General features: G+C 44.5%; 1 protein-coding gene across 1 annotated transcript in view; it reads left to right on the top strand.

Moving 5' to 3' along the window:
• The window catches only part of PAPPA (pappalysin 1), a 183070-nt gene that overhangs the window by 118459 nt on the left and 46481 nt on the right, over nucleotides 1–18130 (top strand). The window contains exons 11-13 of the mRNA XM_074923417.1: nucleotides 5785–5898; nucleotides 6306–6441; nucleotides 10057–10270. Of these exons, the coding sequence (XP_074779518.1) occupies nucleotides 5785–5898; nucleotides 6306–6441; nucleotides 10057–10270 (464 nt within the window). The remainder of the gene's footprint in view (nucleotides 1–5784; nucleotides 5899–6305; nucleotides 6442–10056; nucleotides 10271–18130) is intronic.

The raw sequence follows: 18130 nt of genomic DNA, 5'->3' as shown, positions 1-18130 counted from the left end.
AAAGGTTTTCTGTTGATCACCTGCCTGCATGCCTTTGTCCTGGAGCAGGACATGCTGCAGTTTTTCATCTTTTGCCATCAGACCTTTAAGTACCCCAGTGAAAACAGGCAAAAGCAAACAAAGAGCACAAAACTTAGTAAAACTGTGTTATCAGACACAGAGGACAAGGAGAGGTTTGGAGTAGAAGCTGCAGTTCATGAGCATCAGAGGTAAGGGAAAATTGCTGCTGAGACAGAAGTAGCAGACTAGAAGGTAAGAGGGCTATTGAAAGAGGGAGGACACAGCTTTCTCTCATCATCTTATGCTTGTAACTCATGCTGCCGAGTCTCTGATTTAGTTTTGGTTTTTTATTTTATTTTTTACAACAACAGAGTATTTTAAACTCATTGTTAGTGCGCATAAAAATTTAATATATGTACCAGCTTGGAAAAAGTAACTTTGAATGCTTTCCTTAAGTCTTACAGGCCAACCTGAAATGACGCAATGCTGACTTCCGTAGCTGGGCAGACAACTGTTGACTCAAATCTTCTGACAGGACAAATTCAGAACACTAATAAAGACTAGACCTAAAGCATTTCTGACCAGAACCTAGAATAAAACCTGGAGCAAAATTTCTGATGTCCCTTGAGTAAGCCTGTGTGTACAGTTTCTATCTGAGCTCTCTGGGCTCCTGAGGTTCATAGAAATTGGCTGGTTTTAGAGGTGTTTGTTGGAACCCAAATGGTGGCCTTTTTAACGGTTCAGTGCTCACTAATGTGGGCAATTTCATTTTTCTGTAACTCCAACTCAATTCCCAGCCTAAATGAGAAGAACAGTGCAACAGCTTTCAGAACAGATTGGAGGTCTGTGCTGCAGTCGGCAGACTGGGTGGTGTCCATGTGGCAGTCAAGCTGCCTTATAATATTGGGCAATAAACAAGCAGGAACCTTTCTGATATTTAGCAACTGCACCATAGTTTCTTATCCTTGGATAAGATTAACCTTAGGTTGCAAGAACAATAACATATTTAAGAATAAAAGGTTTGGGTGACTGCTCACCCCCATGTCTGGCAATGGAGAGAGAAAGTTTTCATCTGTAAGGGATGTGTTAAAATGCTGCTTATGTCATGGTTGGGATTCTCTGGCATGTGTCGAGTTAAATATAAATAGCATTTTGAAGAGCAGTCAGCTAAAAATTGTTGATTAATTAAGTTTCAGTATTATGGTTGAAATCTGGTCTTTAGCTGGATCTTCAAACAACAGAATATGTCCTGTTTGTGCCTCCACGGGTTTCATATCAGTCTGTGAGTTTTTCTGTGCACTTGTACAACCTCACTCAGGATGTTGTGTACTCCACAAATAGATGGTACTGTGGGTTTTACCAATAGATCCTGTTCCTGCTTGCTCTGTGGTTGCTGTTTTGCAAATGGGACAGGGTATAGCCTGTTTCATCCCAGAAACCCACAGCATTGTCTGTCTCAGTGCAGAAGTGGCAGCAGCACAGTCCTGAGTAGAAAGGAGGGCAGGAGAGGCAGCAGCCTCACATTGGGGGCATGATAACCACTTCCACTCTTCTCCAGAAGGAGGTTGCTCCCTACTGCCTGATGGCCAAGTGCCCACTATGGCCCTTCACGGCCATACTTAGCTTGAAGACATGGTCTGGAGGAAGCCCCACCATGGGACAACAGATGGGGTTTGGGGAGCAGACAGGTCTGTGCACTGGAGATTTGCTCTGTTTACAGCCGCCCGTGGGCATGCAGACAGGCACGTCCACTCCAACCGTGGCATCAGCTGTATGCCAGAGCTGAGTAGGGCAGCGTTCTAGTTTAAATAGCAGCTTTGCCTGTCTGCGTTTAGAATTATTTTGATGTTACAATGTGAGAGACGAGAACCACCAGTGTATGCAAAGCCTGTGGTGTCTGGCTGTGCTTGCTCGATGGGAAGGACAGAGTGGGATGGCAACTGTTTGTATTTAACCCGCTCCTGTGAGGCGGTATGTCCTTCACACATTATGTGAGTGTTTGTCCCTTCTCTTCCTAACATCTGAGCACCTTTTGTGGCTAATGGCTTTTATCCTCAAGATACCTGTGACATGTGGGGGAACATCCCTCTTGTCTTACAGATGGGGGCCTCAGGCCTGGAGAAGCCAAGTGCTGCCCAGAAGGTTGTAATGGGGCCATGCACTGGGCGCAGTCAGGCTGAGACCGAGCCCAGTGCCCAGTCCACAGGCTCAATGATCCTTAACCTGTAGTTCCATCTACAGCAGGAGCCCATCAACACAACTGAACATTGCCTGAAGTCATGGCATGGCTGGGAATCATTCACAAGGGTGCCTTCCAAAATCTGCTCTTCAGCAAATTTTCCCATATTACTTTGAAGGAAAACGCTATGAGGAAATGGAGTTGATTGCAATAGTAAATGCATTTTAGATGTGGCAATGAACCAAGCACTCCCAATATATCACTTTTCCCTTTCTGCTGACACATTCCTCAGTCCCCTTGAGTAAGAGAAGGAAAACAGGAGAGGCGGTTTGAAGAACATGTTGTCCCTGTGATTGACAAGAGCTTGTATAAATCAGTCAAAGGGAATCCTCCAGGCATTCCCTCTTGTGGGAAGATCCCACAGTGCTCTCTGGCCTTGTTCATTCTGTCTCTCGATGTTTGTGTACAAAATGTGTGGGAGGGAGACGAGCTGGATTAGAACCTCCAAGAGGAACAGACATCAGTTCTTTTAATTGAAAGCAGCTTCCTAGGGAGGGCTATGACATGGGCTTCCAGTAAGCAGACACAAATAGTCCCCGAATACTTTGGAGCAGATACTAAGCTGCTGTGGATCCCAGTTGCTGTGTGGGTCTGAGAACCTGGATAAGCCCCAGCGAGCAAAGTTTTGAGTCCTGCATGATGCTGTCATTCTTCAAAGCAAATACTTTAGTGTTTGGTAACACCCTGAAATGAAAAGGACATCTATCCCTTCTTCCCTCCACAGCTGTCAGGTGCTTTAGCTGCTGTTTTGCATCACTGTAGCAAAACGGAGGATGTTAGCAAATAATTTATTTCTCATAAGCATAAATTCCTATGAATTTGTAGCCGTGAGGAGAGATGATGTTCTGTCTTCCAGGCCATTGGAACTTGTAACTTAAAAGTGGTGGTACTGCATTAGTAAGTGTCTTCACGCTGCTGCCATCTTCTAGGGATGCCTTAAAAGCAGAGGTGTGAAAGACTCTTCCAGTAAGTGGTTCTCCGCAGTTGTGGTGTGACACTCAAGAACTGGGTAGAATTGAAAAGGGGACGTATTTACCATGTGCATTAGAGCCTATTGAGATGATAATCTGTAAGTGATAGGGACTGTTTATCCAATCAGATTGTTATTATAAAACCTTAAAGAACTTTTTTGCCATTAGCCAAGTTTACTAGATAGCAGCTGGTGTAGAAGAGGCTCTTGTAGCCACTCCTAATGTCATCTCTGTTAGACTTTTCCCACACTTCTCAATTATACTTTTCTGCTAAAAGAACTTTTTACCTCAGTACCACTTTGAAACACTTATCTGAGTAGCAATGGATCGGCCTCAGCAGGAGGAAGCTTATCTAACCTGTTCAAACCCAACCAGTCTACTGAGTCTGCACACCTCAGTTGCACGTGTCTCAAACACAGGCTCTTTATGCAATGTTAAGATTTTTGCTAATATTCTCAGGCAGAAGCAGAAAGTGCTAGAGTTCACACACGCACACAAATCAAACAAGGCATTTAAAAGCTATCAGAGATTTCCAACCCACCTCAGCAGGGGTTTATTTTGGGTTTGATTCAAACTTTTGGTGAAGGTCTGGGTGATTTCTTAATACAGGTTTTCACTCATCCATTAAGTGGCACTTAAAATGCACCAAACGTCAGTACTTTTGTTGCTTTCAACCACCTTTTTGGACCAATAGAGCAGGAGACATAAGAATAAGAACAAAATCATATAAAAGTAATGAGACCTTTGTTCATGTCAAAGAGCTCTCTGACCATATAAATTGCAGATGTGGGTAAGATAAATTCCCTAGCTGGAGAGGTATTAAAATAAAAACCATGCTCCCAACAAGAGTCAGGCTGCTGAAAATGCAAGAAGGGAGAATTGCGAAATGGTACATGTCGAATTGCTGGCCTGGATTTCAAATGCCAAAGATAGTTTATGTAAAGCCTTGCTCTGCTGTAAAATGTAACACTATCCACTGGCTAGCCTCAATGAAGCTTGGTCCCAGTTGTTTTAAAAAATAAATAAACTAAAAATCTTCTTCCAGCCCATTAAAGCTGATTTATGTTTTGCCCATAGATTCCTCTGTGCTGGATCTTGAGAGACTCAGATTATAGAGGTGATTACCTCACTTTTAGCCAATCTGGTTTCTTATTCCCAGGCATCCCAGGCTCTCTTTGCATTGCCCAGACTTTGCCTGCCGAGACCAAGAGGGCAGCTCCATGCAGACTTACTGATTGGGCACAGGATTTTGAATGGTTAAAAACATCTCTGTTAATTCTCTTGTTTCACTTCAGGGTTTTCTTTTTGTTTCAATAATCAGGAAAATTGCTTACGGGAACAGCTTTAATGACAGCACATCACCGCCTGATTGCTCAGTTCAGGCTCTGGTGTTGGAAAGAAATCTAATACTGTCCCCAGGAGTGCATAGCTCCAGTTAGCACCTAGCGCAGGTGGTCTGTGTGGTCAGTCCTAGGCTCTCCCGTGGCGAGCACAACTGCTGGAGATGGTTTGGCCTCTTGGGTTATATTCATATCTCTGTTGCCACTATACTGTGGGACCACAAGGAATTCTCTCTATCCCCATGTCTCTGGTAGTGACAGTCACTGAGTTCACCAAAGTGTTGTGAATCTTGACAGGCACCCTTCAGATGCTCCAGGAGCTTTGGCCGGAGGCATCCTTCTAATGCAGTTGTAGCCTTTTGTATGGTGGGCATTTTCCCTTCTCCTGTTTGTTGGGGGAATGAAGGCTATGGTCATGCACATTTCTTTTTTGAAGCAGCTTCACTGAGCAGTGTGGTTTGGGGGTAAATACCACCATTTCTTGCAGCTTCATTTTCACATCTTACATACTGATGGCACTGCAAGGCTCTCTGGTACTTGGATTCTGGCATTTTATTCTTTGAGCTGTTCATCCACGCCAGCCCTTGGGATTCATCTACTTGTTCTTTACTGAAAAGAGCTGTTTGCTTATAATCTCACTGCTGACTGCTGTGGAAAGTGCTGTCGATGTAGGAAGAAGGTGATTCCACTTACAGAAACTAGTTAACAAAGCAAGAAACTAGTTTGCTTAAGTTGGCTTGTAGAGACAGGACTTTCCTGGCTATACTTGCTTCCAAGTTTGCATGGCCATCTGTGGCTTCCCTGAGGTTACAGTAAGACGCAGGTTTAAATAGAGCTTTGCTTGAGTACTGTGGAGAGCATCAGCAGACTGTCAGTGCTGTGAGTTGGTACGTTCAGAAGTGATCAACACTTTGACTCCAGTGGGAAGAGTGACAGTCCATTTGGGTGGCAGCAAAGTTGTTTTGAATGCTGTCAAAGACCTCTTATCAAATGAAGAGGAAATGTTGGCTGCTATCCAGCTGCTGTGAGTCTTTTTTACACGTTTTAATTTTTCTTATTGAGATGGAAGACCTGGAAACTTAACTTTGGGATAATCTCATCGTATTTAGAAACGTCATTATTGTGTATTATTTTATTCTAGCAGCTCACCTGGCCTTTTTTTTTCCCCACTTTAAACAGTCATAATACTTCCTTACTGTCATCTACGCTTTGGTGTTTCTTTTTTCTCCCACAGATGTGTCGAACTAAGGTGATTGACTTGAACGATGGTGTCTCTCAGTATGCCTGGTATCCCTGCACAGCCAACTTCCAGTACTCACACATGACACAGACCATTTTCTGGCTGAAGGTAGGAAGCACATGTATCATTCAGACACATCCTCTTTGCCTGCTTGTACAAAGTTTCTCCAACGGGCAAAATATCATGGGACAGCCTGCCCAGGGCCAAACTGCTCCTTTCTTTGAAGTATGTTTAGTGCAAAATAGCAAAACAAAGCCTCTGAGCACTGTCTAGAGAGTCAGTAGTGAAGTCCCCTCCTGTGACAAGGCTATTGAATTTCTGAGAGGTTACAGCCTCCAGCTGCAGGGCTGTTTGACTCAAGTTTATCTAGTTTGTGTGGAGAGATTGCAAGAGAAGACTTCTGTGTGACCTGGGATGGGAATTGTTATTTTTAAAGTCCTGGACTGACCCTTGAGTTTTTTTAAAGCCCATCATAGTTCTCCACCTCAGCCTTTATGGGGCTTTTGTTTTCCCAGGCTTATTTTTCTCAGCCTATGGTAGCTGCAGCGGTCCTAGTTCACTTGGTCACTGATGGGACCTACTATCTGGATCAGAAGCAGGAGACCATCGGTGTGCAGCTGTTCGACACCAAAGAGCAAAGCCATGATCTTGGTAAGACTGTATTTTATTAAACTCACTTGCTTGATCTGTTGGTACCCCCATAAACTGACCGATATTCTTGCTCAGTTTTTCCAGGATCAGACAAAAAAAAAAGTGTTTGCTTAGTGCTCAAAGACCTGTGTTTTCCTAGAGTTTGTTGAAAATGTGCAACATTTTATACAGACATTTCTCCATACCTGTTCACTATGTGTTCAGAAGTGACTAGTTCCTCTTTAGTCATGAAAATAAGCACTATTTGAATGCTCCATGCACAGCACCTCCCTGGAGAGACACTGACAGTGATACAGGTGAACTGCTGTCAGCTGAGAGTGAGGGACCTGCACCAACTGGTGCAGCAAACGCTTCTGCTTCGCAAGGTGTAGTTGGTGGGATCTCTAGTTCTGCTTGCAGGGAGGTTTCTGCACCCGTTTAATGACCAAAATCTTTCATGCAAAGTACTTCAGGTTTGATGCAGGTCTAGCACCATGGCCCTTGCGGGGCTGCTTGCATGGCCTCAAGCAGATATTCCTGACAGAGGCTGTGGACCTCTTAGCTGTGTTGAAGTGCCAGGATAGACCATTTTTATCTCTACCATGGGCACAGGTCCCTGAACCTGGGAAAGTTGTGTCTGGTGAGTTGATTCTGGCTGCATTTAAGCTCCAGGACCAAGGAGCTCACCCAAGCTCCCAATTCTGTGTCGAGATAGGACTTGCATAATCCATTTTCAATTCTCCCTGGCCCTTTTTTCCCATGGGAAGATGCTGACCATCTAGTCCCAGGAGCAGTTTTTAAGGAAATGTAACCCACTCACCCAAATTTCTGTTTTACCATAACTGCAATTTTGACAAGCTGAAACTCAAATGAATGTCCTACTAGTGGCGAGGAGAATGGACACACACAAGTGACAGAAGTTGGATGACTGTCCAGGGTAATATATAATTTTGTAGGGTGTGGAGAAAAAGAAAGAAAGTATGTGTGGTGTTTGTTGTCCAAGAACAAACCAAAATTCGTAGCATGTTGTGTAGGTTGAGTCAGGATAGCTCCCAGTTGCCAGAGCCCCTGGAGTAGTCTTATCCTCCTCCTTTTGCAAAACAGTGGCTCATAGCTCTTTCCCTCTGAGACATAAATGATGGAGACAAAAGCATGCCAACAGATACTTAATGCGACATTTTATAGAGACAGACAGACAGATTGTGAGAGAAAGAGAACAAGAAAGAGGAGCAAAGAGGAAACTGAGGGCTGGGTTTTGAAATCCTTGATGAAGTTGCAACATGAGTTTGGCATGGCTCAGACTGATGCCTGGAGATCTTCACAGTTGAAATGCTGCCTTCATCATGGAAAAGCCCCTCTGACCTTTTCAGAAGAGGCTGACCTGGAGCAAAGGAGAGGTGTAGATAGGTTACCCAGAACTTCTTGCTCAGGCAGAGCTCCTGATCTCTGTTTTGAGTTCTGGGTGTGGCATTAAATCCTCTTCCTAGATATTTTATTTGATGTGTTTGAATTATCACCATGGCAAGCTAGAAACTGCAGCTGAAATGCAAACCGGCATGCACTGGGTGCAGGATTGACTGCAGCTGGTCAGCCAGCCTTAAGCAGAAGTTAGTGGCAAATTAAAAGTATGCCCAAAAGGAAGTAGCAATTATTTAAAGCTTAATCAGTCTTCAGTGTGCTAAAGACTCCCATGAGCAAAATGCAGTCTATCCAGAAGTGCAGTTTCCCACCTTGGTCAGAGCAAGTTTTTACCGTGTAAACTCCCAGAAAATAATGAGAAGCCTCCGAGTCTCGGTAGGAGATGGTGAGGTTGGGCTGCCAAACACCTCAGCGCCATGAGTTCAGAGCCATTGTAGACAGTGGGGTTCAGCTGCTGGGTACTTTGAAAGAGCTGTTGAGCATTGAATAGGTGGATACAGAGCTCCAGAAACGGGGACAAGAATGGAGACAGCTCTAACTCCCCTGCCATGGGCACTTGCAGTATCTTGAGTGCTTTTTGCTAATGAGGGCAGGTTAGTTACAGGAACCTGACCTGTTCAGCCCCCGTTTACCTTGTCGGGGTCAGAAAGCACCAGCAACTGCAGCACAGCTCTGAGGATCTGTTTTGTTGTGGACACCACCTGAGTGCAAGGAATGAAATTGAAGTGAATAAACAGCCTCATACCATAAGGTCTTTCTTGGCGTTCCATCAGAGAAGGCAGAAACTTCCAAGGAATTTGGGAACCCGGGATTTCGAGTATTAACTGCACCTGTTTGTAAGTGAGAAACGTGCACCGTTCCACAAGGAGCTGATATCAAAAGACCTGTGGGAGGCAAGTAGACAAGGGAGGTTATTTCAGGGTCAGGTAAAGACCAAAACAAAAAGAGGTTTGGTTTTTATTTTATTTTTTTTTTATTACAGGAAGATTTTTTTAAGTAGAGGGTGGGAGGTAGATGTTTAAAGAGAGTGGTCAGAAGTCTGTCTTAATTCACAGGAAATCACTTTCTAAGGAGAAAAATGAAAACTTTTTTATTTCTTCCCTTTTGAGTCAAGAAACCTGAACTGGAAAAAAAAAATAATAGAAATCCCTGAGCCAGTTAAACATGCAAATAGAATTTATTTTATTTTCAGATTCGTAAGTGTATCAGGGTAGCCAAAGGGCCTGGGCCAAAGCTGTTGCTGGGGGAGCTCCAGTGAAGTGAATGGAGCTGGAGCCAAGCTGATCCTCGGAGCGATGCCATGGAGCTGCGGAGGCAGGGCTTTGCAGGCAGCCGTCGGGCCGTGAATCTCAATTAATGAATTTTGAGGCCAGCCGACAGCTGTCTGTCCTTTGAGTTACCCCTGAGATGGATTTGGCCCATTTGAATTCAGGTTGCCTCTACTTGAGGATGGGAATTTCTTCCCAAGTATCACTGAGTACCTTCTCTGATGAAGGAAAGGGATTAAGAATTCTCCTTGTCACCTCTCTGGTGCTTCTGTGCACATCGACCTCTTGAGACACTCTTATTTTCCTGAGACACAATTTTTTTCTTCTCAAATGCGATCACCTCTAAAATCTTTAGTGGGCCCATCACCCTCCTTTCTCTCTTCAGAACCATCTTTGCCTTTTTTAACAGAGCAAGATACCCTGAGGCTGAAAACTATCTAAAAAATCAAAACTGGGCACATTTGGTGTAGAGCTCATGCAAAAGTTTTACACTGAGTGCTAATGACATGCACAGCTACAAACAAGTCAGTGGTGTACTGCCCACGGTGCACAAAGCCACCCAGCCTGCCGGCACCATTTGATGCCCGGTATAAAGGCTCCAACTGTCCTCTCAGACCTGTTTTACAATAGTGTGACTCCGCTTCCTCCGTGATGGTTGCTCCTGATTTAACAGAGCACAATAGGAACGTAGCTGTGGTCTAAAGAAACTGCTCTGAGAGCCTGCCGTGCTCGCGGAGAGAATGGCAGCCTTTCTTCAGCTGTCTGGAGGGATATGCTTCTCGGCTAAGCTCTCCAGAGCGATTTGGGAAGCCCCTCCAGGCAGCTTACCATAACTTTTCAGCTCTATAGGTCTGTTCCTATGGGTGAAATGCTTCTGAAGTGCCCACGGCTTCGGGAAGTGATTGTGTTAAGTCTGACCCTTCCTCTGATCTTGTCTCTCCTCTGGCAGGTGTCCACGTCCTGAGCTGCAGGAACAATCCCCTGATTATCCCCGTCATCCATGACCTCAGTCACCCTTTTTATCACACCCAGGCTGTCCTCATTAGCTTCAGCTCCCAGTTTGTGGCCATCTCTGGGGTGGCCCTGCGTTCCTTCCACAACTTCGACCCCATCACCATCAGCAGCTGCCAGCGAGGACAGACCTACAGCCCGGCGGAGCAGAGGTGAGCCTGTCAGCTTGCTTCCTTCTGCCTCGCCACCCACCGTCCCCCGCGCCGCCCGCCTGCGCCGGGGGTTAAGAGGAGGCAGGAGGGGCACAGCAGCTGAACCCTGCTGACCCTTTTGTGTCGCTGGTAAAAAACCGGCAGTGTTCTCATTGATCAGGATGGATGGGACATTTAACCCGCATGGGATACTGTTAGTGAATTATTTCCTCTTCCTTTCTCCTCCCTCCTTTATCCCAAGCTTGGAATTGGGGCCAGTTAACTCTCCATGCATTCCCCAGTACGGCATCTTTCTCGCTACTCACACACCGGCTTCACTCTAAACTGCTTTGTGCTGCTAAAGTGCTACAGGGACCTCCCACAGAAGCGGTGGCACGGAGACAAAGTGATGCTTGTGCCCTGGTGGGGCCGGATCCTGCAAGGTGCTCGGCCCTGGGCAGAGGGTCCTTGGCCACCAGCATTTGTGGTGCTTTTATGGCTGGGTAAGAGCCCTCAGTACCTCTCTGGATCAGGCCCACGTTCTGAAAAGCTCTGTGGGACCCCCCAGGATGAAAGGTTTATGGCTACCGTTTTATTCTTGTTGTTATTACAGACACATCAATAGATCACCACCAACCCCTCTCAGTCTCTGCTTTACAGCATCCCACAGAGATTGTGACCTTTCGTGGCCTCTGGTGCAGCAGCTTCATGGATCCTTTCAGCGAGGCAATGAAAAGAAGAGGGGAGAATTTAGCAAAACCCCTGAAAGAATAATTATTTTTTTTTTCCTTTGTGAATTCAAAGTTGTGAGCAGTCATACCATAGCGGCAGCAATAGTAAAACAAGTTGCATATCCCAGCAAACCTCTGCTCAGCCTCCTAAGCAAGCTGTCAGGTTTTTTGATAATGTTCTGGCTTGGTTTTAGGACCTGCTTTTATTCCAGGAAAGGCGGGGGGGGTGAGAAGGGGGAGAGGGAAGAGAAAATTTTTTTTTTAAAAAAAAAGGAGTATATCTATAGCTAAATCACTCCAGTCAGTGTGTTCTGACCTAGATTCAGGGAGTCTGATCATTCTGTGCAATAGGTTGTATAAATTCAGAGGCCCGAAGAGAGCAGGATCGAGTTTCAAATGGGAAGTCTAGTTCTGGAAGTTTGGCCAAATCCCAGTGCAGAAGCGGGAACAGAAAAAGAGTGAGCGAGATCCACTGGAAGGAGATGGTGAGAAGCAGCAGGGAGCTCGAGAGGGCTGAGACGCAGGACCACATTCCTCCCTCTCAAGTTTTCAGTAGGAATTGAACCATTTGTTCACTTATGAAATTAGAAGTGCTCTGTGTTTAGAAAGTTATTTCCTTAATAAAAAATGCATTCCCCTTAGGCAAAGCTTCAGTGAGCCTCTGCAGCCCAGCAAACTAACCTTTAGAAATCTCTTGAAGAAGAATCACCCGACATTTGCCTCTTCTTTTTCTTCTTGGGTTTGGGGTTTTTTTTGGCATTGTTTTGTTTTTGTGATGCACTGAACCATCTCACCCTCTTGTTCCCAAAATCTTCCATCAGAGTCTCACTCGTTCAAAGTAACATTTTAGGTCTTGCAGGTTATGATGCTGGATTGATCATAAAGTTTCCCATGTCAGTCAAGGAACTAGAAATTCTCTGAAATAAAGCCTTTATCCAAAGCCAATTGAAATCAGCGGGATTTTTTCCACTGATGACAGTGCTACAGTGGAAAATCTCCAATTTGCCTTGTGATGGGATCCTTTTGGGTGACCACATATACTTTCTTGCTTACAAGAAACTCTTAAGCAGTTCAGGTATCCAAGATGTAGAGAAAGTTGTGCATTAAGTTGTGCAGCCAGGAAATAGGTGACACTTTTGCTGTTACTTGCCATCTTTTTTCTTTGTTATATTACCCAATCCAGGAAGAACAAAGAGGGATTTTTAACATTTATTCTTAACCAGTTCAGAAGCTGGATGCAGGTATTCGGCCTCCCATGCTCACAGTCTCCCCATCAGACTCTGAGTATCAGTCCCACTCTGTTCATCCTTCCCTTCTCCTCTTTCCCCACTGGTTGCATTTGTCTAATATGATTTTTGTAAATATTTATTTAATTTTAAAGGAGCTTTCCTTCCTATGTGTAAGCATCAATTTTACCGCTTTCATTTTCCTTAGGTCGACTTGGATATTTTTGACTGCTTTTTGGCTTCTCTCTACAAGAGATATTATTTCTCTCTCTTCAAGGAGAATTATTTTGGTTGGAGAGGATTTATAGGCAGATATAGACACTTCTAGGCAAGGGTGCAGATTTTAAATATGTGAAGGAAAAGAAATATATCAGCCCTTAAAAGTTAACACAGCTTTTATTTTGAGGGTGAATGGATCACTCCCATGGGTTAGTGACAACTTAATAACTGAAAATAAAACATATGCTCACTCTTCTTTCTTAAAACATGAATTACAGTTAATATTTTAGAAGAGAAAAAGGAGCTTAAATGCAAAAGTCTCATTGAACTTTATAGGCAGTTGTTCTCAGTCATCGTTAGCTCTTTTGAAAATCCATTCCATCTTTCTGAAGACATTTATAGAGGGTTTGAAAACAAAAAAACCCTCCGTACTTTCCAGTTGTATTTTTCCAGTTGTTGGTTTTTCTGCTGCAGCTGACCACAGGCTGTTTTTGTTTTCAGCAAAAGTTTACCTCACTGCTGGAGATGTGCTGTAAAACGACACACTTTATTTTCACACTGCATCCTTAACTAGAGATAATGGCCCAGTTAGTTCTTCTCTTGCACTTTATAGCTCAAATTATTACACTTTTATTATTTCCTATTTAGCATCGTGGAGTGGACGGTGAAATTGGGTATGCAGAAGCAGAAGTATAATTTCCCACCCTGCAGTCACTCGAGCAGCAAAAATACCTGGTGCACTAGGGCTGCCTTTGACAGCAGAAATCAGGTTTTTGTCCTTTTCACCATGCAGAAAACATCAACTGGGGATCTCCCACCCCTGGCAAGGCAGTTCTTGTGCAGTGCTGCTTTCCCTCAGTGACATTTCCCTGCTGTGTTCACAAGACCTGTCCCTTCCTTATCCCTCCTGGTGCCATTCGGTCCTCTCCTGAAAACTGCAGGTGGGAGGCGTGAAAACCAAGGTAGACACCCCAATTCAGCTGTCAGAATTGTGGATTTTGGGACTTTCCAGCTTTCTGATTCTCCATGAACTCCGTGTCCGTAATGAAGACAAGCCTTCCTGCCCCTGGAGTGGGCTCTGGTTGCCCGTGGCTCTCCACCGTCCATGCTCCACATTGTGCAGCTCCTTGTGCTTTCTAGTTGGTGTAGCAGAAATATTTTCCTTTCCTTTGTTTGGTTAAATCTTGGCACGAGCTCACTGTTATGGCTGCAAACCTGCTTCTGCAGGGGAGATTTTGGGTTTACCTTCCTCTGTAAGTGTGTACATCTGGGTGTTTGACAGATGGCAGGGACCAGCACTGTAGAGCAAGACCCACCCTTGGCCAACATGCCATCACCTGCCCTCTGTGGAGGGCTGTCCTCTGAGCTTCACCCTCTGCTGCCCCAAACACAAACCCCAAGGAGACATAGCCCACTCCAGCTCTTCTCTTTGTCTCGTTCTCTCCTGCTGTCAGCTTCCCCAGTAAGAAATGATGAAGATAAATCTTCAGCAGTGGAACAAATGCAACCACCCTTTATAACTCTGGTTATTTTTTTCCTTTTTTATAAGAGGGAAATAAAAGGATTTCCTCGTCTCTTTTTTTTTTTTTTGTGATTTAATGCAGCTTTCTTTTTCCCAATTCGGCTGCCTTTCCCCTGCCCTGCGTTCTGTCATTAAGCGCAATCTCTGTCAGCTTGCTTCTGGTGAAATTAATGAATTTCTCACAGAACTGTTAATCATAGAAGCTTTGGTCCGTGACATGTGTTATAATTCAATGGGTTTTTAACCTTCGCCCCATTTTGGTAATTGGCAAACGGCATCATTTGGCTTTTATTAAAGTGGAAGGCGATGCGTTTTCTTTGTTTGCCTGGACAGACTCTGGCAGGGAGACCTGCAGGGCTGCTAACGCCCAGGCATAGTCCCCCTTCCAGGCTGCCAGGGCAAAGGGGCTTTGAGAGTTTTATCTGTTCAATATGCCCCCTGCCCCGGGCAGGAATATCTCATACAACAGGGTGCAGTCAGGCTGAAGGCAGAGCCAGTCCCTGGGATAACGTTGCCCTGCATTGGTGGGGCCATACTAGCTCATGCCTCTCCTTCCCCCACAGCTTACCTGGGGTTGGTTCAAATGTTTTCTGTAAATGTCTGGGTCTATCCAACATCCCTGACCCTATCAGTTTGAATTCGGGTTTTGCTGTGATCACTATCAGAGTCTGGGTGACAATACTGCTGTGAGACCACTGAAGGGACCATAGGTGATGCTACTCTTCTGGTCACTCTCATGGACCAGATCTGAAGGCGAACACCTAAAAGGAAAGGGCTTGATCCTTCTTCCAGTGGCACAGTCAGCACAGGTTCACTGGTTCCCATACAGAACCAAGGACTCAGGTAGATGTTCTCTGAGATTTCATGTTAGTGCAAGGAGACTAACATGTTGTAGCTGAAGACTGAAGAAGATTCATCACCACATTTGCAGTTCATAGGTTTTTTTATTTCTACAAGGAATGTGCCTAGCAGCCTTTGCTTCCTAAAATGCTTGGATTAGAGAGATAGAACCTGCTCTTGCCTTGAGAGGAATCTCTACAGAGGAGAAGACAAACCCATTGTAAGGATGAATCTGTAGGAAAAACCCTCAGAAGGCTACACATGTGTGAGTATGGTGGTATAGAACAAAACCAAAGTATGCTTCAGATCTGCAGCCCAGGCTGGCCTGGACTGTGGAAATGAAGTTTTTCCTATTCACAACAGATAATGGTGTGGCTCTTCTCATAACAAGTGTATACCACGAGCTTTTATGCTCACCTATGCATGTATATGTGTTGGAGCTATCACAAAGGAAACAAGTAATTAGGGCACTACGTTAAGATGAGTTCTTAGAAAAGTGCTTGACCCCAGGGTTAGGAAAAGAAAGTTTGGCTGCTGTAAGCTTTTCAAAAGAGGAAGTCCTGGATTGTTTTTGTGTGAGGAAGGAAGAGTTCCACTTAATTGTTAGAATTCTCTATAAACATGTTAAAATACAAATGTTTCTAGGATTGTGTCACTAAGACCCCAATTTAGCAAAGCCCTCAGCTATTCGCTTACATCCCCTTGTAGTCAAATCTATCAGTGGGACTTAACCATGCTTTTGAAGTTAAGCACATGTTTAAGAGCCTTGCTGAACTGGGGCCAATATTGACACAGAGAAATAAAGATTTAGAGGCTAATGACTGAGCTCATTTAGATTAGGGATGGGCAGAATGGATTTGAATAAAATCGGAACTGGTGCAGAACTTCAGCCTACATGTGAAGCTAATTCAGTTCAGGGCTTTTTACATCACTGAAATGGTCTGCCTTGTTCTGCACTTTCAACACGCTGCAGGCAGTGGAACGTGTCCTCTTTGCACTCACCTTGGTATGAAAATGATGCTTTAGGAATTCATATACCAGCAGGGCAAGAACAGGAACAGGTGAATACTGAGGTGGACCTAGTAAAGCAAACACTGTCAGGGAATATCCCTGGCACTGACATTTGTTCATTACATGTAGCTCAGTAAATCATTAGAGTGGTCCTTGGGTCCCTTGTCTAGCTTTCATGCAGACCAGCTCATACTCTGGAAAGCAATTGGTGCATCTGGGGAGTTAGGATAGACCAGGGGTGATTTCAGATAGGCAGTTTTGATGAAGTCACCCAATTTTGATTGCAAGAAAATGGAGTAAACTGTCCTATGCCAGGAATCAACATGAGATAAAGTAGAAGTGATTTCATTCTCAGATATTCTATATTGTTTCTTTCCCGAGGAATGTGAAGTTTCTGGAGCATGTGATGATTAACCACTGCTAAATGGCAGTACCCATGCAAGAGCTTCTGTAACCCACAATTCTGCAATATGGATGGGATGGGTTCTTTGTCTAAACTTCCTGCTTGGAGATATTAATTTCGCCTTCTTAATTCTGCATTTGCAGAACTCAATTCAGGATCGTGACTTCAAAATTCATTGGGATTTACGGCTGACAGTAGCTGATACCAAATTGGAACCAGTAGCTAGAGAACCAGAAATATTTAAATTGGAAACATTTGGTGGCAGTGGTTGTTTTTTTACAAAAAGTGAATGGTTGTATTGTTTGTCACTGAAGTCATTCATATAGAGTTACAGACAGAGTGAGCTGCCCAGATGATCTGCTAACCGAGGCATAATCTGGAGCCTGGAGGGGGTGGCTAAAAATGTTCCCTGGCCATTTAAGAAGACCACAAGGGGACTTGTAAACAGAAAGAAGAACATCACAATAAGTGTTTCTTAATGCCTTTGTCTGTGGCGTTTCAGTTCTGTAGGACTTTTAAGCCCAGGCTTGCTCATCTGGTGTCCTGATACGAACTCAAGAAACCAGATTCTTTTTCTCCTTTACATTGATGGAAATGAAAAGCAATGCCACTGACTGCGGTGACGTTGCTCCAGATTTCCCTTTGTGCAAATTGCAAAGGTTTTCTTAGGTTCATCCTTCCCTCTGAAGCCATTGAAGCCTGAATTCAGTGCTACATCAATGTGCAGCACATCAATTCACATAAGTATTAAATGAAATAGGTCTGCTATTATTTTATTTTTCCAACTTTAGTGCAAAAGGATTTTCAGATTTTGCAGGAGTTTTGCAATGGGCAGTCAAGGTTTGCAATATGTACTTCTGAGAATGGCTTGGCAATAGTGCTCGCTTTTTTCCTCAATGAGTCAACTTCCTCGTCACTGGAGCCCTGGCACGGGAGGAACTTGTATTGCAGCCTCACTGTCTGAAAAATGGAGGGGAGCAAAGTGACAGCCTTCGTGGGTAGGGGTAACTGGGACATGTAGGGAGGGTTCAGCAAGACGTCATTCATCATTTACACACTCAACATCCATATTCAGATATTCTTGCTAATGTTAATTGGTGACTTACTCAACCAGCAGTGCCATGAGGTCAATAGTAAGGTTCTGCTCTGCTCAGGGAGCCGTGGTATGTGAGGCTGCCCCAGGGGGCTGCTGCCGCAACAGTGAAGTCTGTGTTTCACGCTCCTGGGTGGTTCATCTTGGGCATTTACAAGACAGTTGCACATGGCTGTTTTCCTCACCTCATTTCCCTGCAAGAGAACATCACCTGGGCACCGGGATATACTGTCCACTTGTTCTTCCACTGTGCCATCCAGAGTCTTACTGATCGGTGCAAAGTGAAATTAATGGCAGTTTAAATTTGAATGTCAAGCTGTGAGTTGCAGTGACTGGAAAATATGTGTGAAAACGTTGGTATAGGGCAGGGAGATCCTACCGAAGGCAGGATCACACTGTGTAGGTCCCCTCTGGCAGAGGGTCATTTGTTCTGCAGAAGTAATGAGCATCACAGTTGTAGTGCTGATAGACAGGGCACTGTTTGTTGCATAGAAGGGTACTGAGTTGGCCAATGCAGAGATGGAATTCTCCTTCCCCAGTCCTGTCAGTAGCAATACTTTGTGCACAATGAGGAGATAAGATCTCTCTGAATGTAGAAATTGTTTATGGCTCATCACACTCCAGGGAAGGGCCACCACTGAACAAGCAACCTTAAATTACAAGCATCAGGCACTTCCCATATAGTGCTAGTCTGGGACAGAGAAATGAGTTGTGGAGGTACATAATACTGTCGTTTAATCTGATCTAGAGCTCAGTAGAGACATGTGCAGATGTGCTTCTCTATCAGCAACATGGAGATAACAATACCAGCCCAGGTGTCTCACAGGGGTGTCATG

Source organism: Athene noctua, chromosome 20, assembly GCF_965140245.1.
Source record: "Athene noctua chromosome 20, bAthNoc1.hap1.1, whole genome shotgun sequence".
NCBI classification, from domain to species: Eukaryota; Metazoa; Chordata; class Aves; order Strigiformes; family Strigidae; genus Athene; species Athene noctua.
Note: the sequence above shows the minus strand (reverse complement) of the source record. Positions and strands in the feature narration are given on the sequence as shown.